Genomic DNA, 16,326 nt, shown 5'->3' on the forward strand with positions numbered 1-16,326 from the left:
AGAGTAAGAGCATAGATGCTACCAAGAAGTCTTTAAGCAAGTATTTGGCTTTAACCATGTTGTTAGTTCAGTGTTTAAGTGTGGGTTTTAGTGAGCATGATGGGGTCATAAATTAGTATTCCAGTAAGTATTACCAGGATTCAATCACAGAAATGCTCCAGCTGTAAAAACAGTGCTAAATTCTAATAAACTGCTTACAAGGCTCATGTACATGGGAAAACCTCTCTTTCTTCAGTGTAAGGAAGACCACCTCTCTTCAAGAGGGGTGTAGTCTGAAGAAGAGCTGAGAGAAACCATGCATAAGGATCAACTATCTTGCTACTTTTGTATTTACCAGAGAGATCTGTAGTTACCAGAGAGCTCTGTAGAGAGACAGCTGGAAGAGGAAGGGATCAAATACCCAAGATGAGAGCTAATTTAAAACACAGAGGTGTGCTGCACTTTGATATTGTCTGTTTTCTAAAAAAGGCCTTTCTGCCTATATTTGGTTTCATAAGGAAGGATTCGGTGCACACTGAAGTTCAAGGCTGCTGAGAAATTCTGCAATGGGGATTATCTTTGAATATAGATTTTTCTGTGTGTCATGCATGCTCCATGAGGCATGACAGTCATTGCATATTTTCCTGGTGTTACTTTTCCATGTGGTCATATACTAATAGACGGCTTCACGTGAAATGAAGCTGCTTCAGTCAGGGAAGAGGGGTCAGCAGCATATTAATAGCTGTCTCTCCACAGACAGTTTATTGACAGCTAGTTTCTGGAACAGAACAAATACCATTATAGATTGGGGCAGAAACTCTAATAAATGATGATAGGCACACACATATTCATTGTGTCTTATATGCACATACATTTTGAGGTACTACACCTGATAGCTCAGGACTGCTTTGTATATTGTTTGGGAAACACATTTTCTCTGTCAAATGTATCTTAAATAGAGTGCAGGAAACAGACCAGAAGTGTGGTGTGTGAACAAGGTTTTGTGACAATAACTTGGAAATGCCAAAGGAAGTGAAGTTGAGAGTGAAATCACCTGCTCTTAGGGAATGGGAATGTTATTTGCTGCACACTGGAGTTTAACAGTTCAGACAAGTCACATCTGTAGGGGTGAAACTGGTCCAAAGCCCAGGGTTTTACACAACCACATTGCAGTTCATGTTGTTTATATGTCAGCATAACAACTAGCCCTCTTCCAGACAGTGTCTAGGCAGAGTAAAGGGAATAGAATAAACTAGAAAGGAAATCATTCCCAGAAGACAAAGAGGCAAGAGGTCACTGTTTTGGAGAGGATTATTTCTCTTCATGGTATGGTCCCTCCAGCAGATGAATCCTCCTATTTGGGATCACAAGAAAACTGATGAAAAGGGACTTCAACAGGTCTCAAGTATAGCTATCTGTTCAAAGCAGAATCAACCACAAACTCTGATCAGGCTGCTCAGGGCTTTATCCAGTCAACTCTTGAAAACCAACCAAGGTTGGAGCCTCCACAGCCTCACTGATCAACTGTCTCACTGTCCTCATATCAAAAAAAGGTTTCTTTATACCTCTCTGCACTGCAGTCCTCCCCAAGTGTATCAGCTGTTCCACTCAGTTTCATGTTGTATGCAAACTTGGGTGGTGGTGTAGTCTGCCACCTCTTGAAGATCATTGATGAATCATAGAATCATGTGATGGTTCAGGTTGGAAGGAACCTTAAAGGTCATCTAGTTCCAGGTCCCCTGCCTTGGCAGGGACACCTCTTGCTAGACCAAATTGCTCAAGGCCTCATCCAGCCTGGCTTTGAATGCTTCCATGGCTGGAGTCTCAGGGTGCAGTTACAGTTCTTTACCCAGGCAGGGTATCATCCTTTGACCATCACTCCCCATTTTTTTATCCGTCTAGTTGTGTCTCTATTCAGACAATAACGTCCTCATTTGTACAAAGAGCTTATATCTACCTTGCTAACTCCAAGGGTAGAATGAGAGCTTGAGTGAAATCAGAATAAATATACTGTAAGGAGGCACTTCAAGAGAGTAAGGTCAAACAATGCTCTCAAGTAGATGCAACCATCTTCCAGACTGAGAGTGGACAAGTAAGTCAAGATTGGCCAGCAGCTTGAACAGAACAAGCTGGGCTCCAGGTGAAGTGACAGTGCCTAGCAATACAGGGTATAAAACAGTTTTATAATCTCAGACAGTGCACCAGAGGCTTCTCAGAAGCCAGGTGACAGGCATTCCCAGGGGTTTTACAGCTCTCACCTCCAGAAGAATGTGAGCACGTGGGGTTTCTACCTATTCCTAGTGGGAAAAATGCTGCACCTGCCATTGAAATGTTGCCTTTTCTGCATGGAAAGGCAGTAGCAGCTGAACTGCATAAGGAATTCTTTTCCAAGCATGAAAATGGAGAGTTGTCACTGTTGGAAATGGAAGGGCAGTGTAAGAGCCTGTGTGCAGCTGGGATGGAAAAGCAAGACATCAGTAAACCCAAACATTTACATTAGGATTTGCATTACTCTGAATGCAAATTTGTAGGGCAGAGGCAAAGCTGTTTCCACTTGTCAAAATGACAGCTGAGGGAAACAGAACTGTCAACAATAACAGAGTAGGTCAGATTTCTGTTGTCTCTCTGAAAATGCATGAAATATTCAAGGTGTAAGAAAGCCTGGAAGAAGTGCTTAAAATTTAGAGTGAGATTTCCTCAGATGAAGAGCCTGGGAAGGTATGTCAATAAACCCCCAGGTAGAGAACATCTGTAGGCAGTAGAAAGAGGGCAGAGGAACCTTCAAAGACTGTTCCTGACACTTAAAATCTTTTAAAATAGTGGTAATAAAACATGTCTTTTCCTCTTGGCTGCAAGGAGGCTGAATGATGCAAAGCAAGGCACTGCTGTTGTGTTTGCCAGCAGCCAGCCAGTAAGACCAAGCAAGGGGTAAACAGTTTGTGTGCATCTCAATGGAAAGCTCATTTCTAAGATGAGTTCTGGAAACAAAGCAGCAGATTTCCCCCTCCTGTTTTCTTCTCTTAAAAAAAAAAAAAAAATAAAAAGCTGGCAGGTTATTGTTTACTCTTCTGTGAGAACAGATGGATTAACAGCCCTGGGGAACAGAATCATCAATTCTGTAACACAGAATGGACAGGAGCAATAAGAGCTTTTGTCAATAATAAATTATCTAATATCCAAGAGTAGTGGAACACCCTGAAACTAGTCATACTAAGCATCTAGCAGTCACTAAAAGTCAATAATTCATATTTGAATATTATTTTAATCTCTATTCTTTCTCAACAGCACAGGTTTCACAGTCTGCATCTTCCCTTCCCCCCCCCCCCCCCCCCCCCCCCCCCCCCCCCCCTCCCCCCCCCCCCCCCCCCCCCCCCCGCCCAAATTTTCCCCACTTTTCCCCCTCAAACCCAGAGCACCTGGGCTCTGTTGGAGTCTCCTCCCACCCCAGGTGTGGCCACTTTGCCCTTCCCACCCACTCCCCTTTTAAATCCCCCCCAGGAAAGGGCAAAGCCCTAAGCTGAGCCCATCTGGGCTGGAGGATCCTCCTCTCATCGCTGGTGAGTGCCCATGGTGTGTACTGGGTGATGGTGGCAGTGACAACAAAGGCTGGGGGGCCTGGTGGCCCCCCAGTTAGATAGGGCAATGATTGATGGCTCCTCCAGTGTTACAGAACTAACCAGCTTGGGAAAGACCTTCAAGATCATTGAGTCCTAACCTCCAGCCTAAACTTCCCCTGGCACAGCTTGAAACTGTTATGAGCCTGGAAATAACTTGGTTAGGTCCATAAAGGTCTTATGAGGAACAGCTGAGGGGAGGTGTTCAAGAGGGGATTGGATGTGGCACTTGGTGCCATGGTCTAGTAGTCATGAGGTCTTGGGTGACAGGTTAGACTCAATGATCTTTGAGGTCTTTTTCCAACCTTATTGACTCTATGAACTAAGGTTGTTTAGCCTTCAGAAGAGGAGACTGAGGGGAGACCTTAGCACCCTCTATAGCTACCTCAAAGAAGGTTGGAGTGAGGTGGGGATCTGTCTTTTCTCATGTGCAGCAAGTGACAGGATGAGGAAATGGTCTCAAGTTGTGCCTGGGGAGGTTCAGGTTAGATGTTAGGAAGAGTTCCTTCATAAGAAAGGGTTATAAGCCCTGGAACACACTGCCCAGGGAAGTGTTGGAGTCACCATCCCTGAAGTGATTTAAAAGATGCATGTGATGGGGTGCTTAGGGGCATGGTTTAGTGGTAGTGGTTTAGCTGTAGGGGGGGGATTATGAGCTCCACGTGAGCACCTGGACTTGATGATGTCAAAGGTCTCTTCTAAATTAAACAGTTCTATGATTCTAGTCTGTGAAAAACCCAGTTAACTTATACTGGGATGAGGTTTTTGTTGGGCTAAATGGCCAAAGACTGTTTGAGGGACTGCTGAGGAAAAAGGGCTATGAGGTTTGGTTTCTGCTTGAACTCACCAGCATGAATAAGGGCACCTCCGGCTATAGCGGCAGCAGTAGAATTGCCATTCACGGTCAAGCACAGATGGAAAGTACTGACTCTGGAAACCAGCCACCAGCCCATTGTTTGAGCAGGTTTGATACCTAATAAAGAGGAGAAACAAAGAAAGGAAAACATGATGTTAGATTAGTTTCAAGCATTTCTTCAAACAGAATTACAATATTTGATTCAGAGTGGAAGCTAAGGGTTTGAATTTGCATTCAGAAACACTGTAGGCACTTGCTGTGTACTGATTAACCACTTTGTATAAGCAGCCTGTAGTTAACTAATAATGTCTTAACATTTATCATTTATGCTGCACTTAAAAATAAGTATTTAATCATTCCAGTATGGTAATTAGGCAAGGAGATCATTCTGGTGTTGACATTCTCACTGTTTAGAAATTGTGAGTCTGACTTGGAAGTAGTACATTAGTACTTCTGTCTTTCACTCTTGGTGTTTGAGGTTCATTGGTATAATTTTTTTCCCCACTGCCTTTAAAAGAAAAAAAAATACTTAGAAAATATTTTCTGAGAGAAGCTCAGCAATTTCTATTATTTTACTCCTTTCTCAGACTGAGAAGGGTGATTCTTCCACTCTGCTCTGATATTACCTCTCCTGGAGAACTGTCTACATCTCTGGGGCCCTCAAGACAAGGAAGTTGCAGACTGGATGGAGATGGTCCAGAGGAAGGCCACAAAAGTGATCTGAGGGGTGGAGTACTTCTTCTGTGAAGAGGGGCTGAGATCTGGGTTGTTCAGCCTGGAGAAGAGAAGGCTCCAGAGAGACTTTACAGCAGCCTTCCAAAATCTGAAGGGGGCCTAAAAGAAAGCTAGAGAGGGACTACTCACAAAGGCGTGTATCACTAGGACAGGAGCAATGGTTTTAAACTGAACCAGGGTAGATTTAAACTGGGTAGTAGGAAGAAGCTCATTACTGTGTGGGTGGTGGAACACTAGAATAGGTTTCCTAGACAGGAGGTGGAGGCCCCATGCCTTAAGATGTTGAAGGTCTCAATGGGGCCCTGAGCATCCTGATCTCCTTGTAGAGAGGTTAGACTAGATGACCTCTGGAAGTCTTTTCAAACCCAGTGCATTCTATGAATTACTTGCCTCCCACAGAAGTCACTCTTCATCAAACATTATAGGCTTGTGATGAAATCATAATTTGCTAACAGTATCACAGTATAACCAAGGTTGGAAGAGACCCCAAGGATCATCAAGTCCAACCTGTCCCAACAGACCCCACAACTAGACCATGGCACCAAGTGCCACATCCAATCTCCCCTTGAACACCTCCAGGGATGGTGACTCCACCACCTCCCTGGGCAGCCCATTCCAATGACGAATGACTCACTCAGTGAAGAACTTTTTCCTCACCTCGAGTCTAAACCTCCCCTGGCACAGCTTGAGACAGTTACATGAGGAAAACTGAGACTCAGATGTTATGAAGTACGACTCTCAAACAGTATGACTGCATTTTGAGAAGTGTGCTGCTTCATGCTTTGTTTGTACTGGGGAATTCTCTCATACTTGTGAATCACTGCCTTCAAGTAGACTAGGCATGGTCTCCAAGAGCAGAGATGTATGCTTCTCTTTGCACACCCTGCAATCATCTGGACACTGATACAGAAAGCAATTTGAGTGATAAACAGTTTGAATAGTTTACTCCTTGGAGACCAAAGAGAATGACAGCATCAAAACAGATAGCTCATTAACTCAGCTCTTGAGTGTTCTTTCTTTCAAGCACCCTCATACCCTCATTGTTTCCTATTGCAGAAAATTACAGGAATTCAGTTTCTTCCACTTCCTTTCCTTCTATTTTTTTTCTTCCTTTCTCTTTTCTTGTTTTTGAAAGTTTTTCCCTTCTTGAGGAAATTGGCCACCTGGAGCTGTCACAAACCTTCCTTGCAGTATTGTGAAATCAAATACGTTGATATATTCAAAAGATAATTTCAAAGGCAAGCTCATTATTAACAAATACCAACATTTTTGCCTGGTTTCATCCAATGACCTCATATTTTATTTTAATGGGTCTGGAGTTCCTAGAAGGGAAAGCATATCCTCTAGCAGGGTTTGCTGTTTGGGAAGTCATTCACTTATGCATACAGGTGTTAGAGCTCACAAAGCATGAGGATCAGATGCAAAAGGTAAAAATCTGATCAGCTTTGACCACTGCAGGGATGAATTCCTCTGCATAACTTTCAGCTTCCACCTGTGAACCAGAGGTGTTTTCCATTTGTCCCTTCTGGAGTGTTCTGTTGATCAGACAACAGTGTTTACATTTGTTTGTGTCTGCATCTCCTACGTTGCTGGGGCCACACACATTGCTGTGCTTTGTAAGACTTTTTGGAGGGCCTTCAGAGTAAAGCAATGATGGGGGACTCTGAGTTGCTATGGTATCACACCAAGTTAGGCAGCTTGGCTCTCACTCAGGGGATTTCAGCAAGACTTTGATAGGAAGTTGCTTTGTTTTTTGGCACATAGGCCACGGGAACATATGGCTAAGACTCTGTGTAAATGTGTTGGATAGCTGCAGATGATTGGTGGTATCCTGATGGAAGAGAAGTTGATACATAGAAATAAGGAATAGTTGTACCTGTTGCAAGATGACCATTGATGTGTGAAAAGTAAACCCAAGCTTCCATCTCTTTGCCTTCAGGATAAGGACAAATTTTTTCACTGTGAGGGTGATGGAAAACTGGAACAGGCTATCCAGAGGGGGGTTGTGGATTCTCCCTCTCTGGAGATATTCAAAACCTGCCTAGATGTGTCCCTGCTCTGGCAGCAGGGTTGGACTAGATGATCTTTTGAGGTCCATTCCAGCCCCTAGCATTCTGTGATTCTTCAGCCTTTTCCCCTTCCCAGTTACCTGCATTTTCACTAATCAAGTCCTTGTGCCCCTGGGACATTTTCCACCTCTTTTGCACAGGCACAAAGATGGGAGCACTTTGTTTCTTTTTCCTTTGCATTTCATCTCAGTCTCAGCATTGCCCTGCAATTTCTCATCCCCACTAACCAGCACCTGGTATTTCTGCTCATACTTCTTTCTGGGAGGTTCTTCCTTTTCTCTCCCCACCTGCTTGTGTTTGGTCTGGGAAATCCTGACTGCTTTCCTGCTCTCTTAGCCCTACAAAACTTATTTACTTGACACCTCCATTAACAGAGTCCAGTCTTGATGGAAAGATTCATTTCGAGAGAGATCTCACACATGGACCCTTCTCTCTATAGTGGTTTGAAAACCCTGTAGCTAACATAGCAGTGTTATGTTTACAAGTGTATATATTTAGGCACCAAACTTTAGAAAGGTTTAGTTATATTTTTTTTTTAAATTATGATTTTGTCTTATGAAATGTTTGTTTAAAAAAAATAAAACAAAACACTGTTTTCAGTTGCCTTTAATTATTTTCAGATGGGGAGTATACCTGGACATAAGTCATGTCTTATAATTAAATTGTCATTTTAGTTTAAAACATTCACAATAAAATTTAAATGTGCTTTTAATGTCATGACCACTTCTCCCTCTCTACTTCTGTCTCATACACATTAAAGTCCTGAAATCTGTTATTCAAGCTCAATGTTGGGTTCTGAAAAAGATGATTGTGATATAAGTGCCCTTCTTGAGCTTTGAGATAGGATGTTTTCTCCCTGAACTTTCTAGTTTTTAAGCCAGATAATTCTCCAAAAATGAGGAGATGCTCTCAGAAATGGGAGTGCTTACTTGGGAGCTTGTATAAAATATTTTCTTCTCTTCTATAGAATCATAGAACAGCCTGGGTTGGAAGGGATCTCTGAATGTCATCCAGTCCAACACCCTCTGCAGTAAGCAGGGGCATTCACAATTACATCAGGCTGCCCAGAGCCCTCTTGAGCCTCACCTTGAATATCTCCAGGGATGGGGCCACAACCACCATCCCAGGCAACCTGTTCCAGTGCTCCACTAATCTTTTGGGAAAGATCCTGTTCCTAATATCCAATCTCAATCTGCTCTTCTCTAGTTTGCAGCCATTGCCCTTCATCCTGTCACTACAGACCTCTGCAAACAGTCTCTCCCCATCCTTCTTGTAGGCCCCCTTCAGGTACTAGAGTGCTGCTATTAGGTCTCCCCAGAGCCTCTTCTCCAACCTGAACAACACCAGCTCCCTCAGCCTGTCCTCACAGCAGAAGTGCTCCAACCCCCTGATCATTTTTGTGGCCCTCCTCTGGACCTGCTCTATCAGGTCCATGTCCTTATACTGAGAGCTCCAGACTTTGGCACAGTACTCCGGGTAAGGTCTCACCAGAGCAAAGTGTCAAAATAACCTCTCTGGACCTGCTGGCAATGCATCTTTTGATGCAGCCCAGAATATCTTTGGCCTTCTGGGCTGCCAGCACACACTGCCTGCTCATGATGTTCTACTCCTCCATCAGCAACCCCAAATCCTTTTCCAGAGGGCTACACTCTATCACCTTGTCCCCTAGTCTGTATTGATAGTGATTTTTCTTTTAACAGTTAGCCTCTTTCCTACAAGCAGAAAGTAATTCTTCAAGGGAAAGAGACAACTTTCTAGTCATAGGCACTAATCTGAAAGGGGGGGAAGCCTTAATATGTCCAGATTTCTTCCGTTCTTGATTTCACTATTCCTGTTACAGAAAATCCTGCCAACCAGTACAGTGAATAAAAATTAGTGGTTCAGGACTTTTGAGTTTTGGCTAAGCAAATACAAGGGGGGGAATATAAAAAAGAATAAAGCCTTTTTCACTAGTCCACTCTGCCCTTCTTAATAGGGGATAGTTCAGTATTCAGAGTTAATATCACTGAATGCTCGCTTATGAAATCCTAACGTTGCTAAAACGAGAGGAAGCTACCACTTAGTAAATGAATGCAGAAGAGCATGAGAAGCTGGCTGGGGCTGTGTGGGATTCAGCTTGGCAATGGATAGGGTTTTTTGTTGTTGTTTTTCTGGTTGGCTGAAGTTGTGGTGCATGTAGAGCTGCCTTTTGGATGTTGCATTGGGAGGAGATGAGCTGGCTGGTAGAGGGAGCAGTGGGAAGATTGGTAGTGCTGAAGGTTGGGTGCTGTTGAATGGGAAGCTGCCCTTCCCTCATTTACATCTGCTGGAAATGACTGCAGTGTTTCATAGAAAGTAAGTAAACTCTACAGCCTTGTATTGGTATGAGTTCTGTGTAGTAAGAGGGATATGGTAGCTGAGACTTTCCAAGCCCAGCTGCAATTATTGTGGAAAGCCTTTCCTTCATCAAACCTCCTTCTAAACCAGCTAATGAGTGTTGTATAGCTGAGTTATGTCATGGCATCCATGTCATAGCAAATTGTGCTACCAGCCTAGTTAAGCTTAGGATTGCTATACTTCACCAGTGAGAATCTTGCTCATTATCTGTGACAGCAAACTTGAGCTGGCTTGAAAGAAACCCACTCAAAATGTATGTGTGGTGTTTGAGTCCCTGCACAGAGTTTCACCCTCAGATTCACTTAAATTGTGCCTTGTTATTTGCCAACATTGATACAAGCTCTGGAAGCAAGTGTTTACCTCACTGACTCAAGAATTGCCTGCCACACTGAACACAAATATTGCTTGCAACAGTGTAATTACTTTGAGCAATAGCATTAAGTGTGGTGATACTTTCATAATTATGCCTACACCTTACTTTTGCTCTTTGCTAGACAAAGTCTTAGTGTTGTGCTCTGTCTAATACTGGTGCTGTGCTGTAAACCTCCCTGTGAGGAGCCCTGTCCTTCAGATACCTCAGGAATATAGCCCGAGCAGGGTGCTGCCCTGAGGAGAACAACCCAGAAAGGAAGCTCATTCACTACAAATCCACTCAAGGAAGCCCAGGTTAAGATGCAGCAAGTGGAGCTGCACTGAGTGCCTGCTACACTGACTGGGTAGAACTTCCCAGAGCTCTCTGGGGATGTGCAGAATCTGACTCACAGCTGAGTCATGATCTTTTAAGGGTGATTTCTTCCTTGTAACAGGGTAACCTGAGAGTGTCATACTATGTACTTCAAAAAATATCCTACTGTTTTGCTGTACAGCAGATGGCTCCTGTAAAGCTTACACCATTAATTAATTTAGAGCTATCTCTCCAGAGCTTGTCACAGCAGGATGAATTGATGTGTTATGGAGCTATGTCAGACACAAAGTGACCCAACAGAAACAGCACTGCTTGCTTTCACATGCAGTCCTCCTTGAAGGAGAGGTGGAGAGAGGTGGCCTAACCTCACACAGCCAGTAAGGCTTAAGTTGAGTATGGCAGGCATTCCCCAAAATCTGTCTTTAAATATTCAGAACTTTCCTCTTGGTACAGCTGTGGAGAGGAGGCTCAGTCCTGCTCTCCTGAGCTATTTTTGCAGTGTCATCTTCTATTTAGTCACATGATAAAAGCTAATTTAATGGTGACTGTTACAGATGAGTGGAGAGAGAGAAGTGACTGAGGGCAGGCTCAGGACACTTCAAAATCTGGCACTCGTACAAAGGGAGTGACTTTTCCACGTTTGATTAGGCTGTGCCAGTCTCCAATGGCCACTTCTATAAGGAGACTCCACTATCTGTTGTGGGGTGGTGAGATGCAGTGTTGCTACTTCCACATGCCAAAGGCAACCTCACTATCATCTTCTATCTCTTTGATCCATTTAGTGCTCAGTGATGATTTTCATTCTCCTGACTTTTTGATTTTTTTTCAGACAGATTCTGATGAGGCCTCTTTGTCTACAAAAACATCTCCTCAGATGTTCCCCCTGGATTCAGTACACTGCAGCTGTGCAGATTGTAACACTATCCTTTAGCAGAAACCTCGGGCTTTGAAAAAAATGAACTTGTTTGCATAGATAGCACCACAAATGGGAACACTTTGAAAAGGCAGCTTGACTATCAGGTTTGGGTAATACAGCCTCAGCACTGAGACTTGGGATTGGTCACAGGCTGTGAACAAAAACTGTTCCTTGCAGATGTACTGGGGTGTGCTGCCAGTGCCTGAACAGGAGGCTCCTGCAGACACTTCCTTTGCTCATGAGCCTGTCTTTGCACCCAGTTTGTGGGAATCGGGGTTGTGTGCCAGCTTGAAGGATCTACATGTGTGCCTGTTTGTGCACTCAAAGAGAAGGCAAAGGAGAGTGAGGATGGAGAATCTAGACATGTTTCTTCCAAATCCCATCCAAACACTTTCTCAGAAGTCTAAACATGGAAAAAAGGCAATAAACATGCATTAGATACCACTTGGCTGGAAATGTTTCTGCTTTGTGCCTTATGGGAATAGATTGGGGATATGGCACGCTTCCATCTGCATTATGTTGTGTAAAACAAACATTTTCTTCTGGAAGGAAGAGTTGTTTGTCTTTCACTTGCAAAGTTTTGATCATTTGTGTGATCCCTGTCCTTTGGTACAATAGCTTTCTGGCAAGAAAAGTAGTTCGTCTTAGGTATCTTGTTTAAAGAGTGGCCTATAGAGACTGCTCTGTGGTACTCAGCAAAGCAATGAAGAACAGTCTAACCCACCATCACTCAGACCTTACGCTTTCTTAGCTGGTGAAATATTTACCTAAGGTCAAACTTCCTCCATTAGAAATGGAGCTCAGAATATGAGGTTTGTTCCACCTGAAAAGGCAAGATTCCTTGATGTCCCAGCATACAAATCATTAGAAGGACTGTATAGAATCAGGGGATAATCGGAAGACTTTTCCCTACTCCAGACATGAGCATTTCTAAATTATCCAGAAATGGATTCTGCTCCCAGTATTGAATAGCACCCTGGTTAGCAGATATTCTCTGCAGGAGTAAGGTGTTGGATCTTGTGAGATTCAAGAAAGGCTTTGCACACACACTTAGCTTTAAACATGTTCACAGATAAATGAAGCTGAGAAGGTATCCCTGGTCATCTGTTGCTAAAATTTTCTGTGTTGAGTCTTGCAATGTGTTCACAGGTTTCTCAAGTCCATTCAGCAAACACACAAGAACATGTTCTCTTCACAAGTTTATGTATCTACCACCCTAACTTCAGAGATGCATTTACTAGCAAAAGCACCTGTACTTAGATTCATTCTGAAATGCCAGCAGATAATTCTAGGCAGCTGTCAGAGGTGTTTGGCCTCTATGAGTCTGCTTCTGGAGAGAGATGGGGAGCCCCAGAGAGCAGTTTATAGACCACCTGTTTCTCTTCATTGATCAGGGAAAGGGGCAGAAGTCATAGATGTGGCATCATGGTTAGATGTGTAATGTGGATCTGTGTGATTGCCCTCTTTCTGTTAAACAACTTTTTATATCTATAAGATGGAAAAGCTTGACAGTTTAGTCCTGCAAGTCCATATATTTCCTAGCATTAGTGTAGGAAAAACAGGTGCCTAAACCAGCTGTCAGTGGTTTCCTCCAGCCCCCAACTCTTCTACCCCAAGGCTCTCCACATCCATTTCTGCCATTTCCACCCACCAGTGTTAATGGTTAAAGAAAATAAAGACTTTGACCCTTTCTTCTCTCTGCTTTATGTTCCCACTTCATTTCCTCTCTAAAGCTTTTCTTGATTTGTTGTGCTTTCCAAAGAAACCTCTCTTGAGTTTAACTCTATTGTGCAGCTGCACAACAGTCAGGGATGGTGATTCGTTAAACACCTCTGAGAAATTATGGTAATTTTTTGGTGATTTTTGCCTATAGTTACTGGGGCACTGCTGAGAAACTGAAGGGAATTCAGGGGAGAGCTGTATGTATCATCAGCACTTGCTTAGAAGTGTTGGAACATAAAACTTGCAAAGGAGAACCAGAGTGCAGACAGGTTCAGCCTGAAAGCAAAAACATGGGTGAAGGTGCGTGGGTAAGGGAAAGGCAGAGCTGCAGCCTACTTAGAAGTGAAAGATTTTACAAAGGATGCACTGTGCTTGTTCTCATTTTTCAGTGCAGGTAGGGCAAGAAATAAAAAGGCTCAATTACAGCAGAGGAAATGTGGCTTAAATTTTAAGACAAAATGGTGCAAGCCATTGGATCTCCCTGGGTGTAATGTGCAGGGTGAGACAAAACTTTCTGAGAGGCAGAGCTGAAGAAAGAATATTACAGTCCATCCAACACAGATGAGGAATGGACTAGCAAGTCCAGCAGAGTGCTGACAGAGCTATTGGTCACCAACAAGCTGGTTGATCAGCAGGGAAGCAGAGATTCCAAGCAGGAACTAATGGCACAGATTGCAAGTCATATTTGTGGTTCTGCTCAATTACTGAGTGCACCTCATTAGAATTGCAGATGTCTCTAAACAGCACTGAGCAAGGAAGAAAGAGAGAAAAGAGATGTGAGAGTACGACTGCCAGGAGAGAAGGTGTGGGATTGTCAAAGGTTCTGCAGGCTAAAGGCATGCTGTCATGCTAATTTGAGGTTTGAGTTTGCACTGAGACACTCCAGGCTGGCTGGCTGCTGGCCCACATTTTCACTCCTGTCTGGAATGATCCTACCGGGTTCTTGGGCAGTGTGTCTGAGCACAGTGAGGACATGGTGGCTCAGAGCAAGCCTCGCTCCTTGAAGCATAGCAGGTGCAACTAACTCAGCCCTAGGTGCAGACAACTGCAGAACACAACCAGGCGCAGCTAGCTGAGATGTATGGAAACAGCCCAAGTAATTAGGAGCACAAGTTCACCTTTGCAAAGGGGTATGTGTTCTGTAATGGCTTTGGTGTATTCTCCCCCATAAGCAGATAGAAGAAAGAAGGAGATCCATGTAGAGGAGACAGATGTGATGATATTGGACTGGAAAGGTGAGCTAGGAAAGAAACTGCTAAAAGAACTCCAAAAGCTAGGAATGGAAACAGAGTGAAACAGAATTAAAGAGGGGTTGGAAAAGAAATAGGTTTGGAGAAAAGACAGGATTGGCACTAGGAAAAAAAAATGTAGGCAAGAAAGAGGGGGAAAATGGAAAGAATTTTTTAAGAGGTGGAGAGAATCAGGTGGGTGACTACATCACTGTGGATGTAATGCTAAGCACATGGAGCATGGTGATGAATGTGGCCCTATGGTCAGACAGCAGAAGAAAACTTTCTCTATAGACTTAAACATTATCCTGCTTGTGAGAAGCATCTTGAATAAATGCTGCCAGGGATTTCTAGAAAGAATAATGATTTTATTTTAAACAATGGAGAAGTCTAACTCACAATTACTATGAAATAAGTAGAAATTGCATCAATGTATGAAAAATGAAGTCAGCCAGGATTATCACAATGTCATCTTTTTTTGCAGCTCTCCCTCTTTTCTGTTCTTTTTCAGAAATTATGAAGGATAGGGTAAATTTTTCCCCCTAGCAATTGCATCAGCCATAGGAATGTGTCACATGGTAAATGAAAGGGTATGAATAAATCAGAACAGACTTTTGAATCATTTAAAAAGCAGAATCTTCACATTCTATTGTTAACCTGCTCCCATATAACATGAAATGTACAAAAATCACATTGCAATTGCTGGAATAAAACCATTTCAAGTATTGGAAAACATTCTTGCATCCATTTAATTCTGTCCAAAGACTATTTCAGACTCAGAGTTGTCGAAAACTGTTTTGCATCATGGCGGGGGGGGGGGGACCAAAAGAGAATTATTTACCTGTTATGTGCTGCCTAAACATGACACACTAGTACATATCTCCAGAAATAGTGGCCATAAAATTTGATCACCTTTCCTTCTAAGGCTGATGGAAAATGCTATGTTTAGTTACCTAGAATTGATTATATTCACAAATTAACATAATCTTCTGCTATCATTGCCATACATATATGTGCCAACATCCTCACTTGTTAGTGTAGACTTCTGGCTCCTGTAATACCAGCCTGACTAGAAAACAGCTTTGGACTGTGCCTAAGCCAAAAAGCTTAGCAACACAAACACAAAGAGAAGAGTGGTGCAATACAGAGACGAGTTTTTTTCGTTTAGTTTTGTTATAAGAGCAGGAGGATGGATGAAGGAGTTTGAAACAGTGACTAAACTGGGGAACCCACTGTAAATGTGTGGCCTTTCACGAGGGACCTTATTCTCACCAAAGGTCCATGCCTCACTTTCCTCATCTGTGAAACAATATCAGGGCCAAACCCCTTTGCAGCTGAGGTTGAGAGTGACCAAATGACACAGCATTTGTAAAGCACACTGAGACCCTCCATCAAGAAATTGCTATAGAGGAGGCAGATGTGATGCTGATCACTTCACACACATGCGACTTAGTTAATGAGCTTCAGGCACTGAAGCCACTGGTTGTGATGGCATTTGTGTGTGTTGGCAGTGCTCTGACTGCAGTGTTAGCACCCACTCTCCACAGGGGTATCGGGGCTGTGCCCTCTGGGGATGGTTGGGGGTGTCCTACCATTCAGTTCCTGCCCTGTTGATCTCTTCCCACCAGCACTCTGTCGGCTCACCGAGGCTCTGGGCCGCTGGCATGCAGGCGTAGTTCCATAATCTGTCGGAACCTTCCTTCTTGCTGAAAACACTCCTGACGGCCACGACCACCTGCCCGTGCGGGCACTGGAAGTTGAAGCCCTGCCGGTACACATTGACCCATTCGTCATTATCCCCATAGTTGTAGGGACCATACTGATAGTCACCATACTGACCCCATGCCACAGTCAGCAGAGGCAGAAACACACAGAGAAGGACCAAGTCCATTCTGAGGAAGTTCCTGGCTGAGGAATGCCCTGCTGGTTTGTTGGGCTGGCCCTTTTATATCGCCTCTAACATTTGGCTTCCAGATGTTATACTTCAAGATCCAAGTGCAATGTGTCATTGCTTAGCAAATCTTCTCTGAGTTACAGACACGTCCAATTACTTTTAAGGTGGAATTCTGCAAGTACAGTAAAGCTGTAAGAGCAGGGTCTTCCCACCACCACAAACCATCTGTGATCCCTTGCTGCAGAGCTACT

General features: G+C 43.5%; 1 protein-coding gene across 1 annotated transcript in view; it reads right to left on the reverse strand.

Annotated features, from left to right (window-relative positions):
- Positions 1 to 16,072, reverse strand: part of DPT (dermatopontin) — a 28,597-nt gene extending 12,525 nt beyond the window's left edge. The window contains exons 1-2 of the mRNA XM_009907931.2: positions 15,774 to 16,072; positions 4,441 to 4,566 (exon numbers count right to left, since the gene is read on the reverse strand). Coding sequence (XP_009906233.1) covers positions 4,441 to 4,566; positions 15,774 to 16,072 — 425 coding nt within the window. The remainder of the gene's footprint in view (positions 1 to 4,440; positions 4,567 to 15,773) is intronic.
- Positions 16,073 to 16,326: the final 254 nt, after the last annotated feature.

This window comes from Dryobates pubescens, chromosome 8 (assembly GCF_014839835.1).
Source record: "Dryobates pubescens isolate bDryPub1 chromosome 8, bDryPub1.pri, whole genome shotgun sequence".
NCBI lineage: Eukaryota > Metazoa > Chordata > Aves > Piciformes > Picidae > Dryobates > Dryobates pubescens.